Source organism: Pseudophryne corroboree, chromosome 7 (assembly GCF_028390025.1).
Source record: "Pseudophryne corroboree isolate aPseCor3 chromosome 7, aPseCor3.hap2, whole genome shotgun sequence".
In the NCBI taxonomy this organism is placed as follows: Eukaryota; Metazoa; Chordata; class Amphibia; order Anura; family Myobatrachidae; genus Pseudophryne; species Pseudophryne corroboree.
In genome coordinates this window covers 85,087,453-85,113,454 of record NC_086450.1, presented here as the reverse complement: position 1 = coordinate 85,113,454, position 26,002 = coordinate 85,087,453, and the positions used below count along the sequence as shown (strand labels likewise).

Sequence of the window (26,002 nt, the reverse complement as noted above, 5' to 3'; positions counted from 1 at the left end):
AGAGAGGCGGCACTCCGTAAATAATCATACCAGAAGACCAAATTGGTAAATCTTTACCAATTTGGTCTTCTTGTTTGATTAATTACGGAGTGCTGCCTCTGTATTCTATGTACCACGAACTGTATAGCAGTATGGGGATTGGATGGCACCCGGAAAGTTTACCTTTTAGTGAGTGGGGGGAGTGCCAGTATATATGTATGTATGTGTGTATATATATGTATAGATAGAGATATATATATATATATATATATATATATATATATATATATATATAGATATATATATAGATATCTATGTATGTAATTTATTTATTTTTTTAATCAAACTTTCATATACCGCTTTTTTAACGTACTTTTAATAGGCTGATTTTTTTGTCTTAGCATAGCTCCACCTACAGTCTGTTGAATTTTATGCTTTTTATATACTTTGTCCTAAATAAAGTGCTCATGTTAATTTTTAATTGAATATATTTTCTTGATTATTAGTACTGTAACGACACCATTGTATCCCCGTCATTTCTGTGTGTGTATGTACGTACGTACGTACGTACGTACGTATATGTGTATATATAATATTTCTCTTACGTCCTAGAGGATGCTGGGGACTCCGTAAGGACCATGGGGATAGACGGGCTCCGCAGGAGACATGGGCACTTTAAGAAAGACTTTAGGTATGGGTGTGCACTGGCTCCTCCCTCTATGCCCCTCCTCCGGACCTAAGTTTGATACTGTGCCCAGAGGAGACTTGGTGCATTACAGGGAGCTCTCCTGAGTTTCCTGTCAGAAAGTATTTTAGTTAGGTTTTTTTATTTTCAGGGAGCCTGCTGGCAACAGACTCCCTGCATCGAGGGACTGAGGAGAGAGAAACAGACCTACTTCTGTGAGTTTCAAGGCTCTGCTTCTTAGGCTACTGGACACCATTAGCTCCAGAGGGATTGGTACGCAGGTCTCACCCTCGCCGTCCGTCCCAGAGCTGCGCCGCCATCCTCCTCGCAGAGCCGGAATATAGAAGCCGGGTGAGTATGAGAAGAAAAGAAGACTTCAGAGGCGGCAGAAGACTTCTTGATCTTCACAGAGGTAACGCACAGCAGTAAAGCTGTGCGCCATTGCTCCCATACACCTCACACACGACAGTCACTGTAAGGGTGCAGGGCGCTGAGGGGGCGCCCTGGGCAACATATAAACCTCTCCTTTGGCAAAAATACATTTATACATGTACAGCTGGGCACTGTACATGTATATAAAGAGCCCCCGCCAGTTTTTTAAGATTTTTGAGCGGGACAGAAGCCCGCCGCCGAGGGGGCGGGGCTTCTCCCTCAGCACTCACCAGCGCCATTTTCTCCACAGCACAGCGCTGAGAGGAAGCTCCCCGGACTCTCCCCTGCTTACTCATGGTGACAGAGGGTTTTCAAGAGGGGGGGGGGGGGCACATAATTGGCGCATATACATATAAAAGGCGCTACTGGGTAAACATTTTGTGTTTCTTCCTGGGTCATATAGCGCTGGGGTGTGTGCTGGCATACTTTCTCTCTGTCTCTCCAAAGGGCATGGTGGGGAAACTGTCTTCAGATAAGAGTTTCCCTGTGTGTGTGTGTGGCGTGTCGGTACGCGTGTGTCGACATGTCTGAGGTAGAAGGCTCGCCTAGGGAGGAGGGGGAGCGTATGAATGTGAGGTCTCCGTCGGCAGCGCCAACACCTGACTGGATGGATATGTGGAATGTTTTAAGTGCTAATGTAAATTTATTGCACAAAAGATTAGACAAAGCTGAAGCTAGGGAACAGTCAGGGAGTCAACCCATGTCTGTCACTATGTCACCGGGACCTTCGGGGTCTCAAAAGCGCCCACTATCCCAAATAGGAGACATAGATACCGACACGGATTCTGACTCCAGTGTCGACTACGATGATGCAAAGTTACAGCCAAAAGTGGCTAAATGTATTCGTTATATGATTATTGCAATAAAAGAGGTTTTGCATATCACAAAGGAACCCCCTGTCCCTGACACAAGGGTACACATGTATAAGGGAAAGAAACCTGAGGTAACTTTTCCCTTCTCACATGAGTTGAACGAATTATGTGAAAAAGCGTGGGAATCTCCAGACAAAAAACTGCAGATTCCCAAAAGGATTCTTATGGCGTATCCTTTCCCGCCAACGGACAGGATACGGTGGGAATCCTCCCCTAGGGTAGACAAAGCATTGACACGCTTATCAAAAAAGATAGCGCTGCCATCCCAAGATATGGCTACCCTCAAGGATCCTGCTGACCGCAAGCAGGAGGTTACCTTGAAGTCCATTTACACACATTCTGGTACATTACTCAGACCAGCAATTGCGTCGGCCTGGGTTTGTAGCGCTGTAGCAGCATGGACAGATTCCTTATCAGCGGAAATTGAGACCCTAGATAAGGATACCATTTTATTGACCCTAGGGCATATAAAAGATGCTGTCTTATATATGAGAGATGTTCAAAGAGACATTAGTCTAATGGGTTCCAGAATAAACGCTATGTCTATTTCTGCTAGGCGAGTCTTATGGACCCGGCAGTGGACAGGTGATGCCGACTCAAAGAGGCATATGGAGGTTTTGCCTTACAAGGGTGAGGAATTGTTTGGGGAAGGTCTCTCGGACCTCGTCTCCACAGCTACGGCAGGTAAATCGAATTTTTTGCCTTATGTTCCCTCACAGCCTAAGAAAGTGCCACATTATCAAATGCAGTCCTTTCGGTCAAATAAAAGCAAAAGAGTACGTGGATCGTCCTTTCTTGCCAGAGGTAAGGGCAGAGGAAAAAAGCTGCACAACACAGCTAGTTCCCAGGAACAGAAGTCCTCCCCGGCCTCTGCAAAATCTACCGCATGACGCTGGGGCTCCACTGAGGGAGTCCGCCCCAGTGGGGGGCACGTCTTCGACTTTTCAGCCACATCTGGGTTCACTCACAGGTGGATCCCTGGGCAATGGAAATTTTCTCAGGGATACAAGCTGGAATTCGAAGAGGTGCCTCCTCGCTGGTTTTTCAAGCAGGGTGTCACAATTATCCCATACTTGGACGATCTCCTCATAAAAGCGAGATCACGAGAGAAGTTACTGAACAGCGTGTCACTTTCACTGAAGGTGTTACAGCAACACGGCTGGATTCTCAATATCCCGAAGCCACAGCTGGTTCCTACGACTCGTCTGACCTTCTTGGGCATGATTCTGGACACAGACCAGAAAAGGGTTTTTCTTCCGATAGAAAAAGCTCAGGAACTCATGACTCTAGTCAAGAACCTATTGAAGCCAAAACAAGTGTCAGTACATCATTGCACTCAAGTCCTGGGAAAGATGGTGGCAACATACGAAGCCATTCCCTTCGGCAGGTTCCATGCAAGGACTTTCCAATGGGACCTATTGGACAAGTGGTCCGGGTTACATCTACAAATTCATCAGCTGATCACCCTGTCCCCCAGAGCCAGGGTATCTCTCCTGTGGTGGCTGCAGAGTGCTCACCTTTTAGAAGGCCGCAGGTTCGGCATTCAGGACTGGATCCTGGTGACCACGGACGCGAGCCTCAGAGGGTGGGGAGCAGTCACACAGGGAAGAAACTTCCAAGGACTTTGGACAAGTCAAGAGACTTGTCTTCACATCAACATCCTGGAACTGAGGGCCATATACAACGCCCTACGTCAAGTGGAGAACTTACTTCACGACCAACCAGTTCTGATCCAGTCGGACAACATAACCGCAGTGGCTCATGTAAACCGCCAAGGCGGCACAAGGAGCAGAGTGGCAATGGCGGAGTGGGGACTTCATCAGGAAGTCTTCGCACAGATTGCAAGTCAGTGGGGACTGCCCCAGATAGACATGATGGCGTCCCGCCTCAACAAAAAACTACAGAGGTATTGCGCCATATCAAAAGACCCTCAGGCGGTAGCAGTAGACACCCTAGTGACACCGTGGGTGTTCCAGTCGGACTATGTGTTTCCTCCTCTTCCTCTCATACCCAAGGTGTTGAGAATAATAAGAAAAAGAGGAGTGAGAACAATTCTCATTGTTCCAGATTGGCCACGAAGGGCCTGGTATCCGGATCTGCTGGAAATGCTCACGGGAGATCCGTGGCCTCTTCCTCTGCGACAGGACCTGTTGCAACAGGGGGCCCCGTCTGTTCCAAGACAAACCACGGCTGCGTTTGACGGCATGGCGGTTGAACGCCGGATCCTAGCGAAAAAGGGCATTCCGGATGAGGTCATTCCTACTCTGATAAAGGCTAGGAAAGACGTGACAGTGAAACATTATCACCGGATATGGCGAAAATATGTTTCTTGGTGTGAGGCCAGGAATGCTCCTACGGAAGAATTCCATCTGTGCCGTTTCCTTCACTTCCTTCAGACTGGAGTGAATTTGGGCCTAAAATTAGGATCCATTAAGGTTCAGATTTCGGCCTTATCCATTTTCTTTCAAAAAGAATTGGCTTCTCTCCCAGAAGTACAGACTTTTGTGAAGGGAGTGCTGCATATTCAGCCTCCTTTTATTCCTCCGGTGGCGCCTTGGGACCTTAACGTGGTGTTGAGTTTCCTTCAGTCGCACTGGTTTGAACCACTTCAAACGGTGGAGTTAAAATATCTCACTTGGAAGGTGGTCATGTTATTAGCCTTGGCTTCGGCTAGGCGAGTGTCGGAATTGGCGGCTTTGTCTCATAAAAGCCCCTATCTGGTTTTCCATATGGATAGGGCGGAATTGCGGACCCGTCCTTAGTTCTTGCCTAAGGTGGTGTCATCTTTTCATATGGACCAACCTATTGTGGTGCCTGTGGCTATGCGAGACTTGGAGGATTCCGAGTCCCTTGATGTAGTCAGGGCTTTGAAAATTTACGTGGCCAGAACGGCTAGAGTCAGAAAAACAGAAGCACTGTTTGTTCTATATGCAGCCAACAAGGTTGGCGCCCCTGTTTCAAAGCAGACTATTGCTCGCTGGATCTGTAACACGATTCAGCAGGCGCATTCTACGGCTGGATTGCCGTTACCAAAATCGGTTACCAAAATCGGTTAAGGCCCATTCCACTAGGAAGGTGGGCTCGTCTTGGGCGGCTGCCCGAGGGGTCTCGACACTACAATTGTGCCGAGCTGCTACTTGGTCGGGTTCAAACACCTTTGCAAAGTTCTATAAGTTTGATACCCTGGCTGATGAGGACCTCCTGTTTGCTCAATCGGTGCTGCAGAGTCATCCGCACTCTCCCGCCCGGGGAGCTTTGGTATAATCCCCATGGTCCTTACGGAGTCCCCAGCATCCTCTAGGACGTAAGAGAAAATAAGATTTTAAACCTACCGGTAAATCTTTTTCTCGTAGTCTGTAGAGGATGCTGGGCGCCCGTCCCAAGTGCGGACTACTTCTGCGAGACTTGTATATAGTTTTGCTTACATAAGGGTTATGTTATAGTTTCATCAGTTTTGGACTGATGCTAAGTTGTTTTTTCATACTGTTAACTGTTTAATGGATACACAAGTTATACGGTGTGATTGGTGTGGGCTGGTATGAATCTTGCCCTTGGATTAATAAAAATCCTTTCCTCGTACTGTCCGTCTCCTCTGGGCACAGTTTCTCTAACTGAGGTCTGGAGGAGGGGCATAGAGGGAGGAGCCAGTGCACACCCATACCTGAAGTCTTTCTTAAAGTACCCATGTCTCCTGCGGAGCCCGTCTATCCCCATGGTCCTTACGGAGTCCCCAGCATCCTCTACAGACTACTAGAAAAAGATTTACCGGTAGGTTTAAAATCTTATTATCTGCCGTCAGATTCTATGTTAAGTCATATATCTTAAAACCGCAAATTCAGAAATTTATAGTCCAGAAAAGAGACCTAATTTAAGACCTATTGGGTAAGGTATAGATCAAACATAAAGCATATTAGCGAACAGGGAAATTAACGTGTATAAATGACGAGGCAGCTTCCTGCAGCTGAGGATTTACAATCTCATGTGTATATATAACTAACTACATCCCACCGCTCTGGATGGCGATGGTCATATGACAGACGTAGGAATCTGGGTTAGGTTTATGGCCAGGGAAGTTTAGGCATTGGCACTATGGAGGTGGTTAGCCGTAGCCACCCCCCCCAAGGGTTAGTACTAGCCACCAACCTCTACTGATTAGCTCTAGCCGCCACCCCCCAAGGGAATGCAGGGAAGGGGTGAAATACTTATCCCTCACCACTGTCGGGATCCTCATTGTTGGGATGCCACTGGTCAGTCATGTGACCGCCGGGATCCTGAACGTCCAAATTTCATACCAAACCCAATTAAAGATTTTGTTCAAAATTGTTTTATATTGCTTTTTCTGGATTCATTTATGCTAGTCCTATATTCAAGATTGCTTCATTCATAATGTATTGCTCGTTTAAGTCAACAATATGTTATTTCACTAGATGCAATAACGTGCAGGAAGGGGGGAAATTATTATTATTATTATTATTATTATTATTAAGTTTCTTATATAGTGCAGGAAATTCTGTTGCGCTTTACAATTGGAAATAAAAAGGCACTCATTATTCCTAAAACTTACTTTTATCAATGCTGTATAATTGTCCCTTCATTTAATTAAGAAGAGTTAAACGTAAATTCCTTCTTTTGGGGTTTTCCTTCTAGGCAGAGTTTTTATGCTGCAATGTACACCCTATAGAAATGGTTATAATTGTCCTATGTAATGGAGGCCCAGATGAACAGGAGATAATTAGCAATCTAGTTAATCCTCTTGAATAACAATGTGCCTTGTACTGCAAACAAGGTGCTTCCACTGTCCCTGTGAAAATGGGCTGTTATAGACAGCCGTGTTCCTCTAGTGATTAGACAGTGCCAATTAAGCAGAATTGCGACTCAAAGTAGCAATTAAGAGTGTAGTAATTCCAGTCTACACAACAGTAATAGTTAAATATTATTAAACATGCCATTATCAGTATTGCTATTTAATTGCATTAGGTTAACTTTACAAATAGCTTAAGGCCCATTCAAAATGGCCAAATTAGTCATTGTACATTAATTAAACAGAATGAAGACTGTTAAATATTAGCTGACTTAATTATAGTGCTGTTTTATGCAATTACGCTTGAAATGGCTAAATCCTTAAATTCAAATGAAGTTCTTGCTGGGGAGGTGGTAAAGTGGTAGTCTACAATTGTAGTCTGTAGCCCTATCCTTAGGTTAGTGTAGTATAGAGTGGATGTGTCTGATACAACCAATAGAATGGAAGTTGTGTCTGCTTCTAATTGTATAGGACAATTCTGAAACTATTTGTTTACTTGATGCTAATTCAGTCCAAGCAAAGCCTGGCCATACATCGTACGATAATCATGCAAACCGTCCAACCAAATGATAATCGTACAGTGTATGGACCTGTTAATTATAAACATTCACAGACTGAAAAACACCATTTATTTTCAAACCCGTTCTACCCACTCAACGGTCATTCAGCTAGCTTCATGCTGTGAACAGAGCCAGTTGGGTGGTCTACACAGATCACGCAGTGTATGGCCAGGTTAAGGCTATGAATTCATAAAGTTATTGCAGTGTGAAACCAAGGAAACTCTGTATTTCGTGTAATAACCCCAGATATCGCAATAAAGTCTTCACAAAATTGTGTCTTACACTGTTTCATCAGATTGTCATGAAGACGTTGTACGGATAGTAGACCTGGCCAGTAAATATGATGTGTGCATTATTCCTTTTGGTGGTAAGTGTGTGCATGATTTAGGCAAACTTTACATTTGTTGTTATTTCCCAAATTTCTTTATAGTCCTAAAGAGTCACTGATCTAGGCATACCCGGATTGTGCTGCGGGCTCTATCCAGGGCCCGAGCTGGACAATCCACGGCACTAGATTGTCCAGCGAGGGCCCTGAATCGTCCAGCAGCCTTAAATGCATGTGTACCATGGAGGCAGGGATACGTTGATGCACATAGGTCAGGGATGGTGGCTTGGTCATGATGAACTTGAAGGAATCGCTGACAGTTCTGCAACAACAGGCACAAAGTCAGATAAGAGTTTGTGAGGCATTAAAAGTAGTTAAACAAGATAAGTGGGCAGTGGTCTTTCTTGATGTGCTACATCCCAAACTAGCTAATGATGTTTTGCTTTCTGTAAAGTACTGTAGATGTGAATTAGTATTAGAATTATTAGGATTATTGAATGGATAAGATCTTGGTTGAATGATAGAAAACAGAGAGTTGTGGTAAATGGAGTGCATTCACAGAAGGGAAATGTTACCAGTGGAGTACCCCAAGGGATCTGTACTTGGACCAGTGCTTTTTAATATCTTTATTGGTGACATTGCAAATGGCATTAAAAGGAAAGTATGCCTTTTTGCAGATGACACAAAGGTATGCAACAGGGTAGACACACCAGGTGGGGTAAAACAAATGATTGAGGATCTAGGTAGACTAGAGGAATGGTCAAGAGTCTGGCAATTACAGTTTAATGCCAAAAAATGCAAAATCATGCACTTGGGTCTCAAAAATCCAAAGGCTAAATATAGTATTAATGGCACTATACTGGAAACTACAGAGAAGGAAAGGGATCTAGGAGTCACTATTTCAGATGACTTAAAGGCAGGTAAGCAATGTATCAAAGCAATGAGGAAGGCTAGTCAGATGCTTGGCTGCATTGGGAGAGGAATCAGCAGCAGAAAGAAAGAAGTAATAATGCCACTGTATAGGTCATTGGTACGGCCTCATCTAGAATACTGTGTTCAATTCTGGAGGCCATATCTTCAAAAGGATATTAATACATTAGAAACTGTACAAAGAAGGGCAACTAAAATGGTGCATGGCCTACATCACAAAACTGTAAATGTCAAATTGCTTTCTAACAAATATTTAAAATGCCCGCTCTAATATATACTGTGGACGCCTGCGCATCTTATTACCATGTGCTATGAATGTGCGCTATACATCGCAAAACACTGCATCCCATAAGAGAAAACAATACACCCACACATTCTGAGTTCCAAAGCTCATTGATGTATATATTAGTTATTAAAAGGATATGTATTCAATATATCACAATGTACAGTATGTATGTATATGTATATATATATATATATATATATATATATATATATATATATATATATATATATATACAGGAAAAAACATCTGGCACTCTGATAAAAGAAAGAAATGCCTGGGTGCCCTCCAAATGATAATGTAGACAAATTATCCTTCCCAACCTGTGGCTCAGGTGTTATGCGGCGAAGGAAACAGGCGGCACTCCAAGGACTTGTGTAGAAACTTGTTTTTGTATTCAAAGCATAGTGCTGTGGAAAAAAGCTTTTTGGTTCGTTTTTTGCTTTTTTTCCACAGCACCAGGGTTACTTACCTGATGAAAAGGCTGCCATGCCTTGAAACGTTGTAAGATACCTGCATTTGTGTTTTGTTTTTTTTGTCACTATGCTTTGAATACAAAAACAAGTTTCTACACAAGTCCTTGGAGTGCCGCCTGTTTCCTTCGCCGCATAACACCTGAGCCACAGGTTGGGAAGGATAATTTGTCTATATATATATATATATATATATATATATATATATATATATATATATATATATATACATGGTTACAATTTATACAGTAAGCAGTTATTACAAACTAATTCATTACAGACACGGCCAGCGATTCAATTACCATATTTTGCTGTAATAAAGTCTCCATTCCATATCACTCTCTCTCTCTCTGTAAAATTATGCAGCCACTGGACAGACAGCATCTCCATCATCATCTGGGACAAAGAGAACAGCCAGCTCTTGTGTCTGCAATCAGCTATATAATATGTAGTTTGGGGGAGTGCACAGACTAGTCTAGGGGAGGGAACTTTCTAATTCATGATGAGTCACTGGTCAGTTCATATGCAAGCAAGGTCCAGTCTTGATGGTGTAATCACAGGAGATAGCCACTGGTCAGGCATGCTGTCTTCCAGGAAATCCATTGTTCTAATAAGAGTGACTTTAGCTTTCATACATTTAATCATATCTACTTGTTACAATGAGCTACAATTTAATAACAGGCATCAAATTGATATACACATTAATCTGGTTGCTTTAATACCAAACACGACATGTCCATCTTGCTTCGTTCCAATAATACACATACATGACGTTACTCCATTATATAATTTGAAACTTTATGATGTCTGGCGCTTGATATGTTCAAATTATGTGCTGTATGTATGTATGTATGTGTCGAATCTATCTCTGTGGCATGTCTGTGTAAATGTGTATGTTACTATATATTGCTTTGCTCGCTGCGTGTATTTGCAAGTATAGCGACTCATAATGTGTGGAGTCTGTATGTTCTCTCTATGTAATATTTTTGACTTTGACAAAACATACCCAGAAAGACTAAGAAATCTCAATATGTATAGTTTGGAGCAGAGAAAGGAAAGGGGGGACATGATAGAAACTTTCAAATATATCAAGGGTTTTAACAAGGTCCAGGAGGGAAACATTCTCCAAATGAAGAGAAGCAATAGGACACGAGGACATGCACTGAGACTGGAGGGGGGGAGGTTCAGGGGAAATTTACGGAAAAATTACTTCACAGAAAGGGTAGTGGACAAGTGGAATAGCCTCCCATCAGAGGTGGTAGAGGCTAAGACAGTAGAGCAATTTAAACATGCATGGGATAGACATAAGGATATCCTTACAAAGAAATAAGGATCATATAAGGTTAGAGATAAAAGTAATATAAAAATAAAATAAAAAGGGGCAGACTAGATGGGCCAAGTGGTTTTTATCTGCCGACAAATTCTATGTTTCTATTATTTTTGGGGACAAATTATAAACAACCTTGTTCTTTCTCTGGCAGGTGGTACAAGTGTATCTAATGCGTTGGAGTGTCCAGAAGATGAGAAAAGAACCATTGTCTCATTGGATACTTCTCAAATGGTAAGTGGATGAATAACCCTGTATGCTTGATTACTTGCCGCTAATGTGCCACAGTTCTGGTTGAATCCCACTATACTGAAGACCAGGGATGGGAATTTTAAAACAGATGGTGGACCTTTTTCTCCCAGGTTCAACTCCACCGGCCAACAGTGTATGTTGCATGTGTATTACTTTATAGCATTTTAGCTTTCCGGTGTAATAATTTGACTTTATTTTTGTGAGCAGGAGCCGTCAGATTGTTCTTTTTTGCTTAAAGGAAATGTGAACCCTCCCCGGCCATGGTGCATGTGCAGGAGTTCCGCAACCACTCTGAACACATTGCATACCCTGTGGGTGTTCAGTATTACATCCCGGGGTAATAATTGCGTACTGCAATGTGATTGTGGGCGCTAATATCGCGCCCAGGTCACATTGAGTTTGCGATTGTTGGTAAATGGGCCCCCTAGTGCTAGCTTACTTTTGCAAATTAAGCTGAAAGTTGTAAAAAACAAGTCCGTTACAGCAAGTCTGACAGCACATTTCTACTGTTCTAACGTAACAACAAAAAATGAATATTGCATTGGTCCATTGTGGCTTTGCCTCTATCAGTTCTTAAAGGACTGGTAACCCCATCACCAAAGGGCCATGCCCGATAGCCATGCAATAACAGCCACGGGTGGTGTGGGTCTCATTGCCACCGGTTCCCATGCCTGAAATAGGGTTTCTTTGCCTCAGAGTCCCAAGCCTGAATTTGGGGTTCTTTCTGGTTCCCACTCCAGAGCTTTTGCTTTCATTCATGGCAACAGAAACCTTTTCATCGAAGCTCACCACAGTTGGTGGTTACTGTATTGGTCTTTACCACCTCTGATGGGTGGCTATTCCACTGACCCACTTTTGAGACACCACTGCCGGGTCAGGTAACGGGGTATATCTATCTTTACCTATCTATATACATCTAATGTGTTTCTGATATTTATCTACCTTCCTCATGTCTCTCGAAGGGCAGACTAGATGGGCCAAGTGGTTCTTATGTGCCATCAATTTTTGTGCATCTGCTTTATATACTTGTCTATCAGCATTGCATATTTTCAGACTTCCTGACCCACATCCACACATGAGAGGGCACACATCAACAGATGGCTAAAATAACCTGTGTAACTAAGACAAGTGTGAAGAATGTATAAGCTGTTTGTCGCCACGTCTAAAATATATTTTATTCTGGCAATGAAAGAGTGTGCTAAGCAATCAGCTACTAATAACCATTTCACACTGAGCTGACCCGGGTTCTGGCTCAGTGCGAGAGGGTTGACCGGGGTTGTGCATTCCGAGTCCACAACATGGTACGTGTCCAGAGTTATTCCCGCGTTCGACCCAGGTCAGCTGCAGTGTGAAAGGCAGACCCAGGTCATGTCTAAAGGCTGCTGCTTGGCTGGCTCAGGAGCGCTTGGAGATGATGACTCCTTTAAGCGCCCTATGTGAATGGCGACAACCTGGGACAATTCGGCAATGTGAAAGGGGTAAGTACTGACGCGTCCTCGGACATCTACTTTTAATACACCATACAGAGCAAGATGCCTGGTGTGAGCGAGCAGCCATGTCCCGTGCAACTCTGCTAACGTCAGGTGTCTTTTTGCACCTTAGTCGCAATGCAGCTAGGACGCATGAGGAGTCTGATATTTGATACGCTTGTATATTGTGTGCGTCTGAGTCTGTATATGGAGCATATCATAACTTGTATCGGAAAAAGCTGCGGCTGCTACATTCTAGCACTTCATATACAGATTCAGAGACTCAGACGCACACAGATATACAAGTGTCAGATATCAAACTCATCAGCACAGTCTCCTTGTGTGTCCTATTTGTGTTGCGATGTGACTAATATGCACAGGGGCTGCTTGGCGTACCTTCAGCAAAGATGTATAAGGACATATCTGTATAACTGAAACTCTACCTTGGACATAGGTCCTACCTGGGGCTTTGGTCTGAAAGGTGTATAACTGCCATTTTATACAGTCTGTGTTTGACATTACCTTTCGCCAGTCTTTGCTATAGCTCCCCCTTATTCTGAATACTACAAGATGCTAGGGAGAAAACTTCTGCACTTGTAGAGGGCACTTATTTGTGACATGTAAGTTGGTGTGATGAGAAATGGTGTGTTGTAACATGCGTACATTGGGGGTAATTCCAAGTTGATCGCAGCAGGATTTTTGATAGCAATTGGGCCAAACCATGTGCACTGCAGGGGAGGCAGATATAACATGTGCAGAAAGAGTTAGATTTGGGTGGGTTATTTTAATTCTGTGCAGGGTAAATACTGGCTGCTTTATTTTTACACTGCAAATTAGATTGCAGATTGAACTCACCACACCCAAATCTAACTCTCTCTGCACATGTTATATCTGCCTCCCCTGCAGTGCACATGGTTTTGCCCAACTGCTAAAAAAAATTCCTGCTGCGATCAACTTGGAATTACCCCCATTGTTTTTCTATGACACCGTTCTCCTCTGCCAAGCGTATTATTCTCTGAAAGGTTCCCTTCCCTTAGGGCATGTGCATATGGACACTTCCAGTGCGCCTGTGGTATATTCGTCCTGTGTTCTCCATGAACGGGCTGTGGAACATAAAAGCAGCATGTCCTTACTGGACTTCCATGGTCTGTCCAGAGCTCCCTCTAGATGCTCATGTTCCGCCAGAATATTCTTCAAAGTGTTCATTGATTAAGTGCCCGTCATGCTGTGCTCACCAAGCTATGAATGCATCTCAGACGGAACCTTCTACATGCACATTAAAAGCACCCTTGTGTATGATCCTTAATAGGCGTACTGTTGTGACATCACAAAAAATGGCTCCCATGGCCTTCGGATACTTTTACACATGTTTTTGTAACTGTTATTAATAGCCCTTTTATGTGATGTTACATCCATAGTGGTCCTTCAGGGTCAGCTACTCCAGTGTAAACTGTATCAATCAGTGGCCCTGTAACTTGAATGTATAACTACAAAGCAGCTCTGCCATAGAGACCACACAAGCCCACATTTCTGTACTCCCAAAGCCAAAAATAATTTGGCAACTCCATACTCCGTGTTTAATCTTAATTATTGCTGAATTGCATTCCTTTAATTGCGTGTATTCATATGACACCAGCCTGGCAACTTGAAATGTTTTACAGTAATGAATTTACTCAGCAACGGCAAATACTTGGATCGGCGTTTATAAAACACAGTGCGTGGCGTGGTTAGTACATTTGTGGTATGTACTGGAGATGGAGAATGGGAGGCAGCTGTGGTCACAAGGATATCATAAAAAAATGGAAGACTCCTCAGACCACTGCCAAATTGCTGTCAAGATAGAAAATTTTCCGTCTGAACTGGTTTAAATATCGTTCTGATAGGCGTTATTTGTTTTCTCTAACGTCCTAAGTGGATGCTGGGGACTCCGTCAGGACCATGGGGAATAGCGGCTCCGCAGGAGACGGGGCACAAAAATAAAGCTTTAGGATTAGGTGGTGTGTACTGGCTCCTCCCCCTATGACCCTCCTCCAAGCCTCAGTTAGGTTTTTGTGCCCGTCCGAGCAGGGTGCAGTCTAGGTGGCTCTCTTAAAGAGCTGCTTAGAAAAAGTTTTTTAGGTTTTTTATTTTCAGTGAGTCCTGCTGGCAACAGGCTCACTGCATCGAGGGACTTAGGGGAGAGAATTTCAACTCACCTGCGTGCAGGATGGATTGGATTCTTAGGCTACTGGACACTATTAGCTCCAGAGGGAGTCGGAACACAGGTCTCACCCTGGGGTTCGTCCCGGAGCCGCGCCGCCGACCCCCCTTACAGATGCTGAAGATTGAAGGTCCGGAAACAGGCGGCAGAAGGCTCTTCAGTCTTCATGAAGGTAGCGCACAGCACTGCAGCTGTGCGCCATTGTTGTCACACACTTCACACCAAGCGGTCACGGAGGGTGCAGGGCGCTGCTGGGGGCGCCCTGGGCAGCAATATTTTAATACCTTATGGCAAAAGAATACATCACATATAGCCATTAAGGCTATATGTATGTATTTAACCCATGCCAGTTATCTAAATCTACGGGAGGAAAGCCCGCCGAAATAGGGGGCGGGGCTTATTCTCCTCAGCACACAGCGCCATTTTCCTGCTCAGCTCCGCTGTGAGGAAGGCTCCCAGGACTCTCCCCTGCACTGCACTACAGAAACAGGGTAAAACAGAGAGGGGGGGCATTTTTTGGCGATATATTGGATATATTTAAGCTGCTATAAGGAACAACACTTATATAAGGTTGTTCCCATATATATTATAGCGCTTGGGTGTGTGCTGGCAAACTCTCCCTCTGTCTCCCCAAAGGGCTAGTGGGGTCCTGTCTTCGATAAGAGCATTCCCTGTGTGTCTGCTGTGTGTCGGTACGTGTGTGTCGACATGTATGAGGACGATGTTGGCGTGGAGGCAGAGCAATTGCCGATAATGGTGATGTCACCCCCCAGGGAGTCGACACCGGAATGGATGGCTTTGTTTATGGAATTACGTGATAATGTCAGCACATTACAAAAATCAGTTGACGACATGAGACGGCCGGCAAACCAGTTAGTACCTGCCCAGGCGTCTCAGACACCGTCAGGGGCTGTAAAGCGCCCTTTACCTCAGTCGGTCGACACAGACACTGAATCTAGTGTCGACGGTGGTGAAACAAACGTATTTTCAAGTAGGGCCACACGTTATATGATCACGGCAATGAAGGAGGCTTTGCATATCTCTGATACTGCAAGTACCACAAAAAGGGGTATTATGTGGGGGGTGAAAAAACTACCTGTAGTTTTTCCTGAATCAGAGGAATTAAATGATGTATGTGATGAAGCGTGGGTTAACCCAGATAGAAAAATGCTAATTTCAAAAAAGTTATTAGCATTATACCCTTTCCCGCCAGAGGTTAGGGCGCGCTGGGAAACACCCCCTAGGGTGGATAAGGCGCTCACACGCTTATCAAAACAAGTGGCGTTACCGTCTCCTGATACGGCCGCCCTCAAGGATCCAGCGGATAGGAGACTGGAAACTACCCTAAAAAGTATATACACACATACTGGTGTTATACTGCGACCAGCCATACGCCTCAGCCTGGATGTGTAGTGCTGGGGTCGTCTGGTTGGATTCCCCGACTGAAAATATTGATACCCTGGATAGGGACAGTATTTTATTGACTATAGAGCAATTAAAGGATGCTTTCCTTTATATGCGAGATGCGCAGAGAGATATTTGCACTCTGGCATCGAGAGTAAATGCGATGTCCATATCTGCCAGAAGGAGTTTATGGACGCGACAGTGGTCAGGTGATGCGGATTCCAAACGACATATGGAAGTATTGCCGTATAAAGGGGAGGAATTATTTGGCGTCGGTCTATCGGATCTGGTGGCCACGGCAACTGCCGGAAAATCCACTTTTTTACCTCAGACCCCCTCCCAACAGAAAAAGACATCGTCTTTTCAGCCGCTGTCCTTTCGTTCCTATAAGAACAAGCGGACAAAAGGACAGTCATATCTGCCTCGGGGCAGAGGAAGGGGTAAGAGAGGGCAGCAAGCAGCCCCTGCCCAGGAACAGAAGCCCTCCCAGGGTTCTGCAAAGCCCTCAGCATGACACTGGGGCCTTACAAGCGGACTCAGGAACGGTGGGGGGTCGACTCAAGAATTTCAGCGCACAGTGGGCTTGCTCACAGGTGGACCCCTGGATTCTGCAGGTAGTATCTCAGGGTTACAGGTTGGAATTCGAGAAGTCTCCCCCTCGCCGGTTCCTAAAGTCTGCTTTGCCAACGTCTCCCTCAGACAGGGCGACGGTATTGGAAGCCATTCACAAGCTGTTTTCTCAGCAGGTGATAGTCAAGGTACCCCTCCTACAACAGGGAAAGGGGTATTACTCCACGCTATTTGTGGTACCGAAGCCGGACGGCTCGGTAAGACCTATTCTAAATCTGAAATCTTTGAACCTGTACATACAAAAATTCAAGTTCAAGATGGAGTCACTCAGAGCAGTGATAGCGAATCTGGAAGAAGGGGACTTTATGGTGTCCCTGGACATAAAGGATGCTTACCTGCATGTCCCAATTTGCCCTTCACATCAAGGGTACCTCAGGTTCGTGGTGCAAAACTGTCATCAGTTTCAGACGCTGCCGTTTGGATTGTCCACGGCACCTCGGGTCTTTACCAAGGTAATGGCCGAAATGATGATCCTTCTACGAAGAAGAGGCGTATTAATTATCCCTTACTTGGACGATCTCCTGATAAGGGCAAGGTCCAGAGAACAGCTGGAAGACGGAGTAGCACTAACCCAACTAGTGCTGCAACAACACGGGTGGATTCTGAATTTTCCAAAATCTCAGTTGACCCCGACGACACGTCTGTTGTTCCTGGGAATGATTCTGGACACGGTTCAGAAAAAGGTGTTTCTTCCGGAGGAGAAAGCCAGGGAGTTATCCGAACTTGTCAGGAACCTCCTAAAACCAGGGACAGTGTCTGTGCATCAATGCACAAGAGTCCTGGGAAAGATGGTGGCTTCTTACGAAGCGATTCCATTCGGCAGATTCCACGCACAAACTTTTCAGTGGGATCTGCTGGACAAATGGTCCGGATTGCATCTGCAGATGCATCAGCGGATAACCTTATCGCCACGGACAAGGGTGTCTCTTCTGTGGTGGTTGCAGAGTGCTCATCTGTTAGAGGGCCGCAGATTCGGCATACAGGACTGGGTCCTGGTGACCACGGATGCCAGTCTGAGAGGCTGGGGAGCGGTCACACAAGGAAGAAACTTCCAGGGAGTATGGTCAAGCCTGGAGATGTCTCTTCACATAAATATACTGGAGCTAAGAGCGATTTACAATGCTCTAAGTCAGGCAAAACCCCTGCTTCAGGGTCAGCCGGTGTTGATCCAGTCGGACAACATCACGGCAGTCGCCCACGTAAACAGACAGGGCGGCACAAGAAGCAGGACAGCAATGGCAGAAGCTGCAAGGATTCTTCGCTGGGCGGAAGATCATGTGATAGCACTGTCAGCAGTATTCATTCCGGGAGTGGACAACTGGGGAGCAGACTTCCTCAGCAGACACGATCTACACCCGGGAGAGTGGGGACTTCATCCAGAAGTCTTCCACATGATTGTGAACCGTTGGGAAAAACCAATGGTGGATATGATGGCGTCCCGCCTCAACAAAAAACTGGACAGGTATTGCGCCAGGTCAAGAGATCCTCAGGCAATAGCTGTGGACGCTCTGGTAACACCGTGGGTGTTCCAGTCAGTGTATGTGTTCCCTCCTCTGCCTCTCATACCAAAAGTACTGAGAATTATACGGCAAAAGGGAGTAAGAACGATACTAGTGGCTCCGGATTGGCCAAGAAGAACTTGGTACCCGGAACTTCAAGAGATGCTCACGGAGGATCCGTGGCCTCTACCTCTAAGACGGGACCTGCTTCAGCAGGGACCGTGTCTATTCCAAGACTTACCGCGGCTGCGTTTGACGGCATGGCGGTTGAACGCCGAATTCTAAAGGAAAAAGGCATTCCGGAAGAGGTCATTCCTACACTGGTAAAAGCCAGGAAGGAGGTGACTGCACAACATTATCACCGCATTTGGAGAAAATATGTTGCGTGGTGTGAGGCCAGGAAGGCCCCCACGGAGGAATTTCAACTGGGTCGATTCCTACATTTCCTGCAAACAGGATTGTCTATGGGCCTCGAATTGGGGTCCATTAAGGTTCAAATTTCGGCCCTGTCGATTTTCTTCCAGAAAGAATTGGCTTCAGTTCCTGAAGTCCAGACTTTTGTAAAAGGAGTACTACATATACAGCCCCCGGTTGTGCCCCCAGTGGCACCGTGGGATCTTAATGTAGTCTTGGATTTTCTCAAATCCCATTGGTTTGAGCCGCTCAAATCGGTGGAGCTGAAGTATCTTACATGGAAAGTAACCATGCTACTGGCCCTGGCTTCAGCCAGGAGAGTATCAGAATTGGCGGCTTTATCATATAAGAGCCCATATCTGATTTTCCATACGGACAGGGCAGAACTGCGGACGCGTCCTCATTTTCTGCCTAAGGTGGTGTCAGCGTTTCACCTGAACCAGCCTATTGTGGTGCCTGCGGCTACTAACGAGTTGGAGGATTCCAAGTTGTTGGACGTGGTCCGGGCATTGAAAATATATATTTCAAGAACGGCGGGAGTCAGAAAGTCTGACTCACTGCTTATGTTGTATGCACCCAACAAGATGGGTGCTCCTGCTTCTAAGCAGACGATTGCTCGTTGGATTTGTAGCACAATTCAACTTGCACATTCTGTGGCAGGCTTGCCACAACCTAAATCTGTCGAGGCCCATTCCACAAGGAAAGTGGGCTCATCCTGGGCGGCTGCCCGGGGAGTCTCGGCATTACAACTCTGCCGAGCTGCTACTTGGTCAGGGGCAAACACGTTTGCAAAATTCTACAAATTTGATACCCTGGCTGAGGAGGACCTTGAGTTCTCTCATTCGGTGCTGCAGAGTCATCCGCACTCTCCCGCCCGTTTGGGAGCTTTGGTATAATCCCCATGGTCCTGACGGAGTCCCCAGCATCCACTTAGGACGTTAGAGAAAATAAGAATTTACTTACCGATAATTCTATTTCTCGTAGTCCGTAGTGGATGCTGGGCGCCCATCCCAAGTGCGGATTGTCTGCAATACTTGTACATAGTTATTGTTACAAAAAAATCGGGTTGTTATTTGTTGTGAGCCGTCTGTTCAGAGGCTCCTACGTTTGTCATACTGTTAACTGGGTTCAGATCACAAGTTATACGGTGTGATTGGTGTGGCTGGTATGAGTCTTACCCGGGGTTCAATATCCTTCCTTATTGTGTACGCTCGTCCGGGCACAGTATCCTAACTGAGGCTTGGAGGAGGGTCATAGGGGGAGGAGCCAGTACACACCACCTAATCCTAAAGCTTTATTTTTGTGCCCTGTCTCCTGCGGAGCCGCTATTCCCCATGGTCCTGACGGAGTCCCCAGCATCCACTACGGACTACGAGAAATAGAATTATCGGTAAGTAAATTCTTATTTTCTGTCCCTGGCTTCTCTCTCCCTCACTCTTTCCTTCTCTTGTACGGTCATTGTTGTAACTGCCCAGTCCCCGGTAGGGTGTTCAATATTCTTTTAGCTATTATATCTGCTTAGGTAGGTGATATCTTGTACCGATGACATGTATTGCTGGTGGAATTGGCCAGGTCAGGTAAAGTTTATCTCTCTCTGCATATGAGAAATATCATAGTCCAGAACAAGCTCAATAAACAGTATAAAACCGCACTCAGCCTATCAGAGAATTTTAAAGGTAATTCCAAGTATTTTGGCTGGCACATCAATGACCTGGCAGTCTTGGCTGTGCACATGTGATTAATCTACTTCCCCCAGCGTAAACAGATATGGTTTCACTGTAGCTTATTGCTTTATTTAGCCACTTTTTAAACTTTTCAAGGTGTGCTCTTTGGGTTTAACGTTCAATCAACGAGCAGAACTTCCTGTCCTGAGGTCCTGACAGGCCCCGGTGAGGAGTGTGAGGTATGAGGTATTTGTTTCTGTCCAGAGGAATCATCTAGAGATCAAGGCTAAGTGTTGAACTGCTTACGCAAAGCTCTTTAGATGTCCAATACAGTGTGTAATTTGCCATGTAAGACCTACAGCAGAAGTGTGCAACATGCAGCCCCCTGCTGCTTGGAACTATACATCCCAGCATGCCCTGAAACCGTTTTACTATTTGGGCAAGCTAAAACCATGGCAGGGCATGCTGGGCTGTGTAGTTCCACAGCAGCTGGAAGCCTCAGGCACCCGGCACCCCCCCTCTGTAGCAACGCACCCCTGGGCAGCCCCCTCTGTAGCAGCGCACACCCCCTCTGTAGCAGTGCACCCCAGGCACACCACCTGTACCAGCACGCCCGGGCACACGCCTTTGTGAGGGACTGCATGTCTGGGATATTCTATACAATGAAACAATGACTGTTAGGTTGTCTTTCCCTGGCTGGTGTCCATTTCTTTAGGAGGCATTCCCTCATCTCCAATACCCATGGTCAAGTAACTTTTGCGGCCGCCTACCAATATCATTGTCAATAAGCTATGCTGGCGATGTTACTGAAAAGTGTTCACATCATGCCACACAGAAACCCCAGTTTACATATGCCTCAGTGCCTTCATGTTGGTAATGTGAGGGCCCAGGGCGATCGCCCCTGTTAATCGGGCTCTGTCTGAATATGCCTGAATCATGCTCTTTTCTGCGCTTTGTTTAGGGAACATACTGTACATACCCCTCATGGCTGTCTGATACCTGTGTGCAGCGCTGAATACTCTTTGCACAGTGTATCTTTTTTTGGTGCAATAAAGCTTTGAGGGAGATGTACTATGTAGGGAAAAAAGTGGAGAAGTGAGCCAGTGGAGAACATAGAAACATAGAATTTGACGGCAGATAAGAACCACTTGGCCCATCTAGTCTGCCACATTTTTTTTTTTTAACCATGTTTTTATCTCAAACCTTATTTGATCCTTACTTCGTTGTAAGGATATCCTTATGTCTATCCCATGCGTGTTTAAATTGCTCTACTGTCTTAGCCTCTACCACCTCTGATGGGAGGCTATTCCACTTGTCCACTACCCTTTCTGTGAAGTAATTTTTTTTCTCAAATTTCCCCTGAACCTCCCCCCTCCAGTCTCAGTGCATGTCCTCGTGTCCTATTGCTTCTCTTCATTTGGAGAATGTTTCCCTCCTGGACTTTGTTAAAACCCTTGATATATTTGAAAGTTTCTATCTTGTCCCCCCTTCTCTTCTCTGCTGAAACTATACATATTGAGAAGATGCCCATGGCAACCAATCAGCTGCTCTGTATAATTTTACAGTATAGCAATTAAAAATGTTACTTCATTGCTGATTGGTTGCCACGGGCAACTTCTCCACTCTTTTCACTGCTTAGTACATTTCCCCATATGGTCCGAATTCATTTAGCCGCAGAATCTATAGTTTTTGTTGCTTTTTAGGCGAATGGCGGGTTTCCGCAAAGTAAGTATTAAAATTAAACTCTGGATAAATAAAAGTGGGTAGAAGTATATATTTTGGTCATTTTAGGGGACTTTTAAAAAGCAAAAGTGGAAACAGACCAATTTCTCCCATCTGCAAGTCTAAAAACACTTATCCCACTTATAAAGGTATACCTGTCCCATACCTTGTACATCAGTTTCCATCATTTTGCACTTTTTCACCACAAAAATGACTTGTCATTATTGACCAATGAAAAATAATTAAAAACGTCTTAAGTGCCCAATTAGTCATTTGGGGGGGTATCCCAGGGGTTCTGACCCAAATCCCGACATTTTTAACTTAAAATAGGGATTTTCCCAACTTTTCATCTGCTCAGAGGTGGTGAATTGAAAATTCATGGTAAGATGACAGCAAATTCATTTTTGCTGGCAATTGAATAGGCACTTTTCGCTAGTTTACCGCGTAAACAGATTTTTGCGGCAAATTGAATTCGGCCCTACAGTAAGTCTCAGTTCTATGAATCAGGTAACAAATTGAGCATGCGCTCGTGTTATATGAGGGTGTATTTACCATGTAACTGCTAGAGGTCAGACCGCTGTATCTGTCGGTCCATGTGTCCGTACTCAGCTGATCATAGAGCTCTTGTCTCTGTAGTAACTGCACTGTAAATCTAGCAGCCGCAGCCACTGGTGTAAACTAATGTTTGTAGTAGGCACTTTTTCATGCACAGTTTGTAGAGCAATCGAGCAGAGCACTGCTTCATTATAGCAAGAGACATGGTATTTTACACGTGAGAACATCTTTTATAATGAAACTAGGTGATTCATCATGCCCTACGGGCGCTCTTCACACCGTCATAAGGGGCTACGCCCCCTTAACCCTTGCGCGACCTTGTGGAGCGCAGTATTTGTATTATATGGAGTATTACCTCCACCATAATTGTGTGAGTGGTTAAATATTACATGGACAAAGGGCGTGCAATGGTAAAGGGGTCGTAGCCCCTTGCAATGGTGTGAACAGTGCCCGCAGAGCCTGATGAATCACCTAGTAGGTGCTGTGGTTGGGGGAGTGGTGGGTGCGGGAGAGACGTGAATGGGGGAGGGAGTCCGAAGGTGCCGCGGGTGGAGGAGTAGTGGTCGCGGTGGTGCCGCGGGTGGGGGAGGGGCGGGTGTGGTGGTGCCGCGGGTGGGTGCCACAGGTGGGGTATGTTTGGGTGCGGGGGTGCCGCTGGTGGGGGAGGAGGCTGTGCGAGGGTGCAGCAGGTGGGGGAGAGGGTTCGGAGCCACCGCGGGTGGTGGAGGGGGTGTGTGTGGGGGTGCCACGGATGGGGCCCGGAGGTACTGCGAGTGGGGGAGGGGCGGGTAATGCTTCTCTTCCTGGAAGCAGCTAAGCTGCTGTCCTCCCTCTGGCAGTGGCTCTCCCGGAGAGTCACGCAGCAGCAAAGCAGCCAGTCACTATTGTTAGCGTCGGTGTCCCAACGCGCCGCATTACAGGGAAGAAGATGCATTCAATAAACTACAGCTCCCCAGCAGGCCTCAGCGCCGGAATGCTTCGACGCTAAGGACTGCTGGGAGCTATAGTTTATTTAGTGCGTCTACTTCCCTGTAATGCGGCACGTTGGGACACCGGCGCTAACAATAGTGACTGGCTGCTAGAACTGACTGACTCGCTGAATCAGTGTAAAAGGTGAGAGTGCTGTGCAGTGTCAGTGGCATTGCACACCCACTGCACTGCACAGCACTGTCACCTTTTACATTGATTCAGCGTCCAGACATTACCCTCCACAATATCACCCACTCTATCTATCTTGGGGTTTCCAGGCCGGCAGCCCAGGAGTTCCGGGGATCTGGGAGCGGCTGTGGCGGGGAGGCACTTCTGTGACATCACGCGCAGAGGAGGCTCCGGGGCTCAGAGTATGCGGCGCAGGGAGGGCTATGAAAACCTTCTGCTGCGCCGCTTTCATACACATCTATGCCGGTGGCCGCAGCAGCTTTTGTTCCACCTGCGCCACGGTTAGGGAGTGGGGATTGTTGATGCCGGAGGGGGCAGCAGGACATAGAGGGTCATTCCGACCCGATCGTACGCTGCAGTTGATAGCAGAGGTGCGATCAGGTCAGAACTGCGCATGCACCACGCGAAGGGCGTCGTTGCCTAGTGTTCGCCTCTACCTGATTGACAGGCAGAGGCGATCGCTTGGCGGGAGGGGTCCGCTGTTTTTTGGGCTACAGTAAAAGGTTTGTTTTTTTCCCGTATCTACAGCGCAGAGACTTGCTGCAGATGCAGTGACATACCCTCCAACTGTACCTTTTTGGCAGGTACAGTACCTTTTTTTTTTATGGTACCGATTTTTGTCTCTCCAAACTTCCATTGAAAGTATAGGAAAAGGGGGCATGGCCATGCCACTTTACCGGTGACCACGCCCCCTTTTCGAATTTGTAGTGATTTTTATGTGTAAATTGTTGGAGGGTATGTTGCTGCAGATGCAGTGGGCCTGTTTTGGGGTGTGGACCTGGAGTTGCAGCTCCATCAGCCCCATTGTTAATCCTGCTCTGGGAACACACAGCAGCCAAAGGGCAGAGCCTCCCATTGGATGTAACCTGTGTGGGAGGGCGTTTCTCGCCCAATCAGCTGTGGACTGGGTGTGATAGACCTGCTGCTATCCCAATGAGAGCTCCTAGCCACGCCCAGCGTTATCCACACAGTCACAGATCTGGGCTATTATATAGGAGATTGTGTGATGGTCTGTAATAACACCTGATGTACTGTCACTTTGTTAACTTTTCTCAGTATGCTGCATTGTACAGTCTTGAGACCCTATGTATTGGTGTTTTATACCATCAATACCAGCTGTCTGTCTCGCTTATCATTCCTTTGTTTTGAACTTGAACTTGAATGTTTAATTCTCTTGTTTAATAACATGCCAAAAAATAACTTGATGATGTAAGAATACCAGCATCATAAATAGTCGTAGATGGCCTGATTTTGAGTCGAATGCAAGGTGGCTGTAATTGCAGGAAACTGCGGAGGCCAGATTTACTGCCGTATGCTAATACGGGTATCCGTATAGCTCCAAACTGAAAGCTGCTTGTCCACTGTTGTTCCGTCCACGGCTGCAACACTCACCATTAGTAACGGCACTTGCACCAGCTCCATGTTAGGTGTAAGACATCAGTCAGAAATGTGCTTATCTTCTTTGTATGCGTGGCTAAGAATCTCACAGTGCTTTGGCTACACTCCCAGGGCACGCCCACGCCACTCCCAGGACACGCCCACGCCACTCCCAGGGCACGCCCACGCCACTCCCAGGGCTTGCTTCTACGCACAAGCAGTTTACTATAACTCTATTTGTGGCGGTTTACGGTGTTACACCCTAATATGAATTAGGCCATAATGTAGCCGTTTTTTGTGTGTGTGTTATAATATGATCCCCGCTAAACTTGTCTTTATGGTCACAGAGCAGAATCCTCTGGATAGACGAGAAGAACCTGACTGCCCATGTGGAGGCCGGTATCACTGGCCAGGACCTAGAAAAGCAGGTTAGTGATTGGATGAAACAGAAATCACTATCTGAAAAAGTTCAAAAAAAGATTATTTAAAAAAAAACCGCTCATGTCGACCTTTTGACCTGTCGACCTAGAAACCCTGTCGAGCTAGAAATCCTGTCGCCCTTCCAACCCTGTCGACCTATAGTGGTCAACCTAAACATTGTCGACCTAGACAGTGTCGGTCTTCAGACCGGATCCCATCGATGGAGGAGGTATATTTAATACACATTTTTTCTGTGCCTTAGGAAATGAGTGATCAGAACAGTAAAATACATTCAGGTGTTACTGCTGCATAACCGGCGAGTACATGTGTATTGTAACACTACAGTGGTATGTACTGCACATTGCTCAGGAATATTGATATATCTTGCCGTTGGGGATTACAAAAACTAATATTAAGTTATCTAGCTTTTCATTTACATTCCAGATCTGGGAAAACTCTTCTATCTCCACTTGTTCAATTATGTCTTAGCTGTCTGAGTACGTTGTCCAGAAATAATAGGATGCAGTTTCCGTTTTCTGTCTTCTAAGAAGCTCATTGATACAGATGTGTC

At 45.7% G+C, this 26,002-nt stretch overlaps 1 protein-coding gene across 1 annotated transcript in view; it reads left to right on the top strand.

The window, feature by feature from the left end:
- The window catches only part of AGPS (alkylglycerone phosphate synthase), a 398,584-nt gene that overhangs the window by 115,436 nt on the left and 257,146 nt on the right, over nucleotides 1-26,002 (top strand). Inside the window, exons 6-8 of the mRNA XM_063933392.1 lie at nucleotides 7,625-7,696; nucleotides 10,822-10,901; nucleotides 25,359-25,439. Of these exons, the coding sequence (XP_063789462.1) occupies nucleotides 7,625-7,696; nucleotides 10,822-10,901; nucleotides 25,359-25,439 (233 nt within the window). The remainder of the gene's footprint in view (nucleotides 1-7,624; nucleotides 7,697-10,821; nucleotides 10,902-25,358; nucleotides 25,440-26,002) is intronic.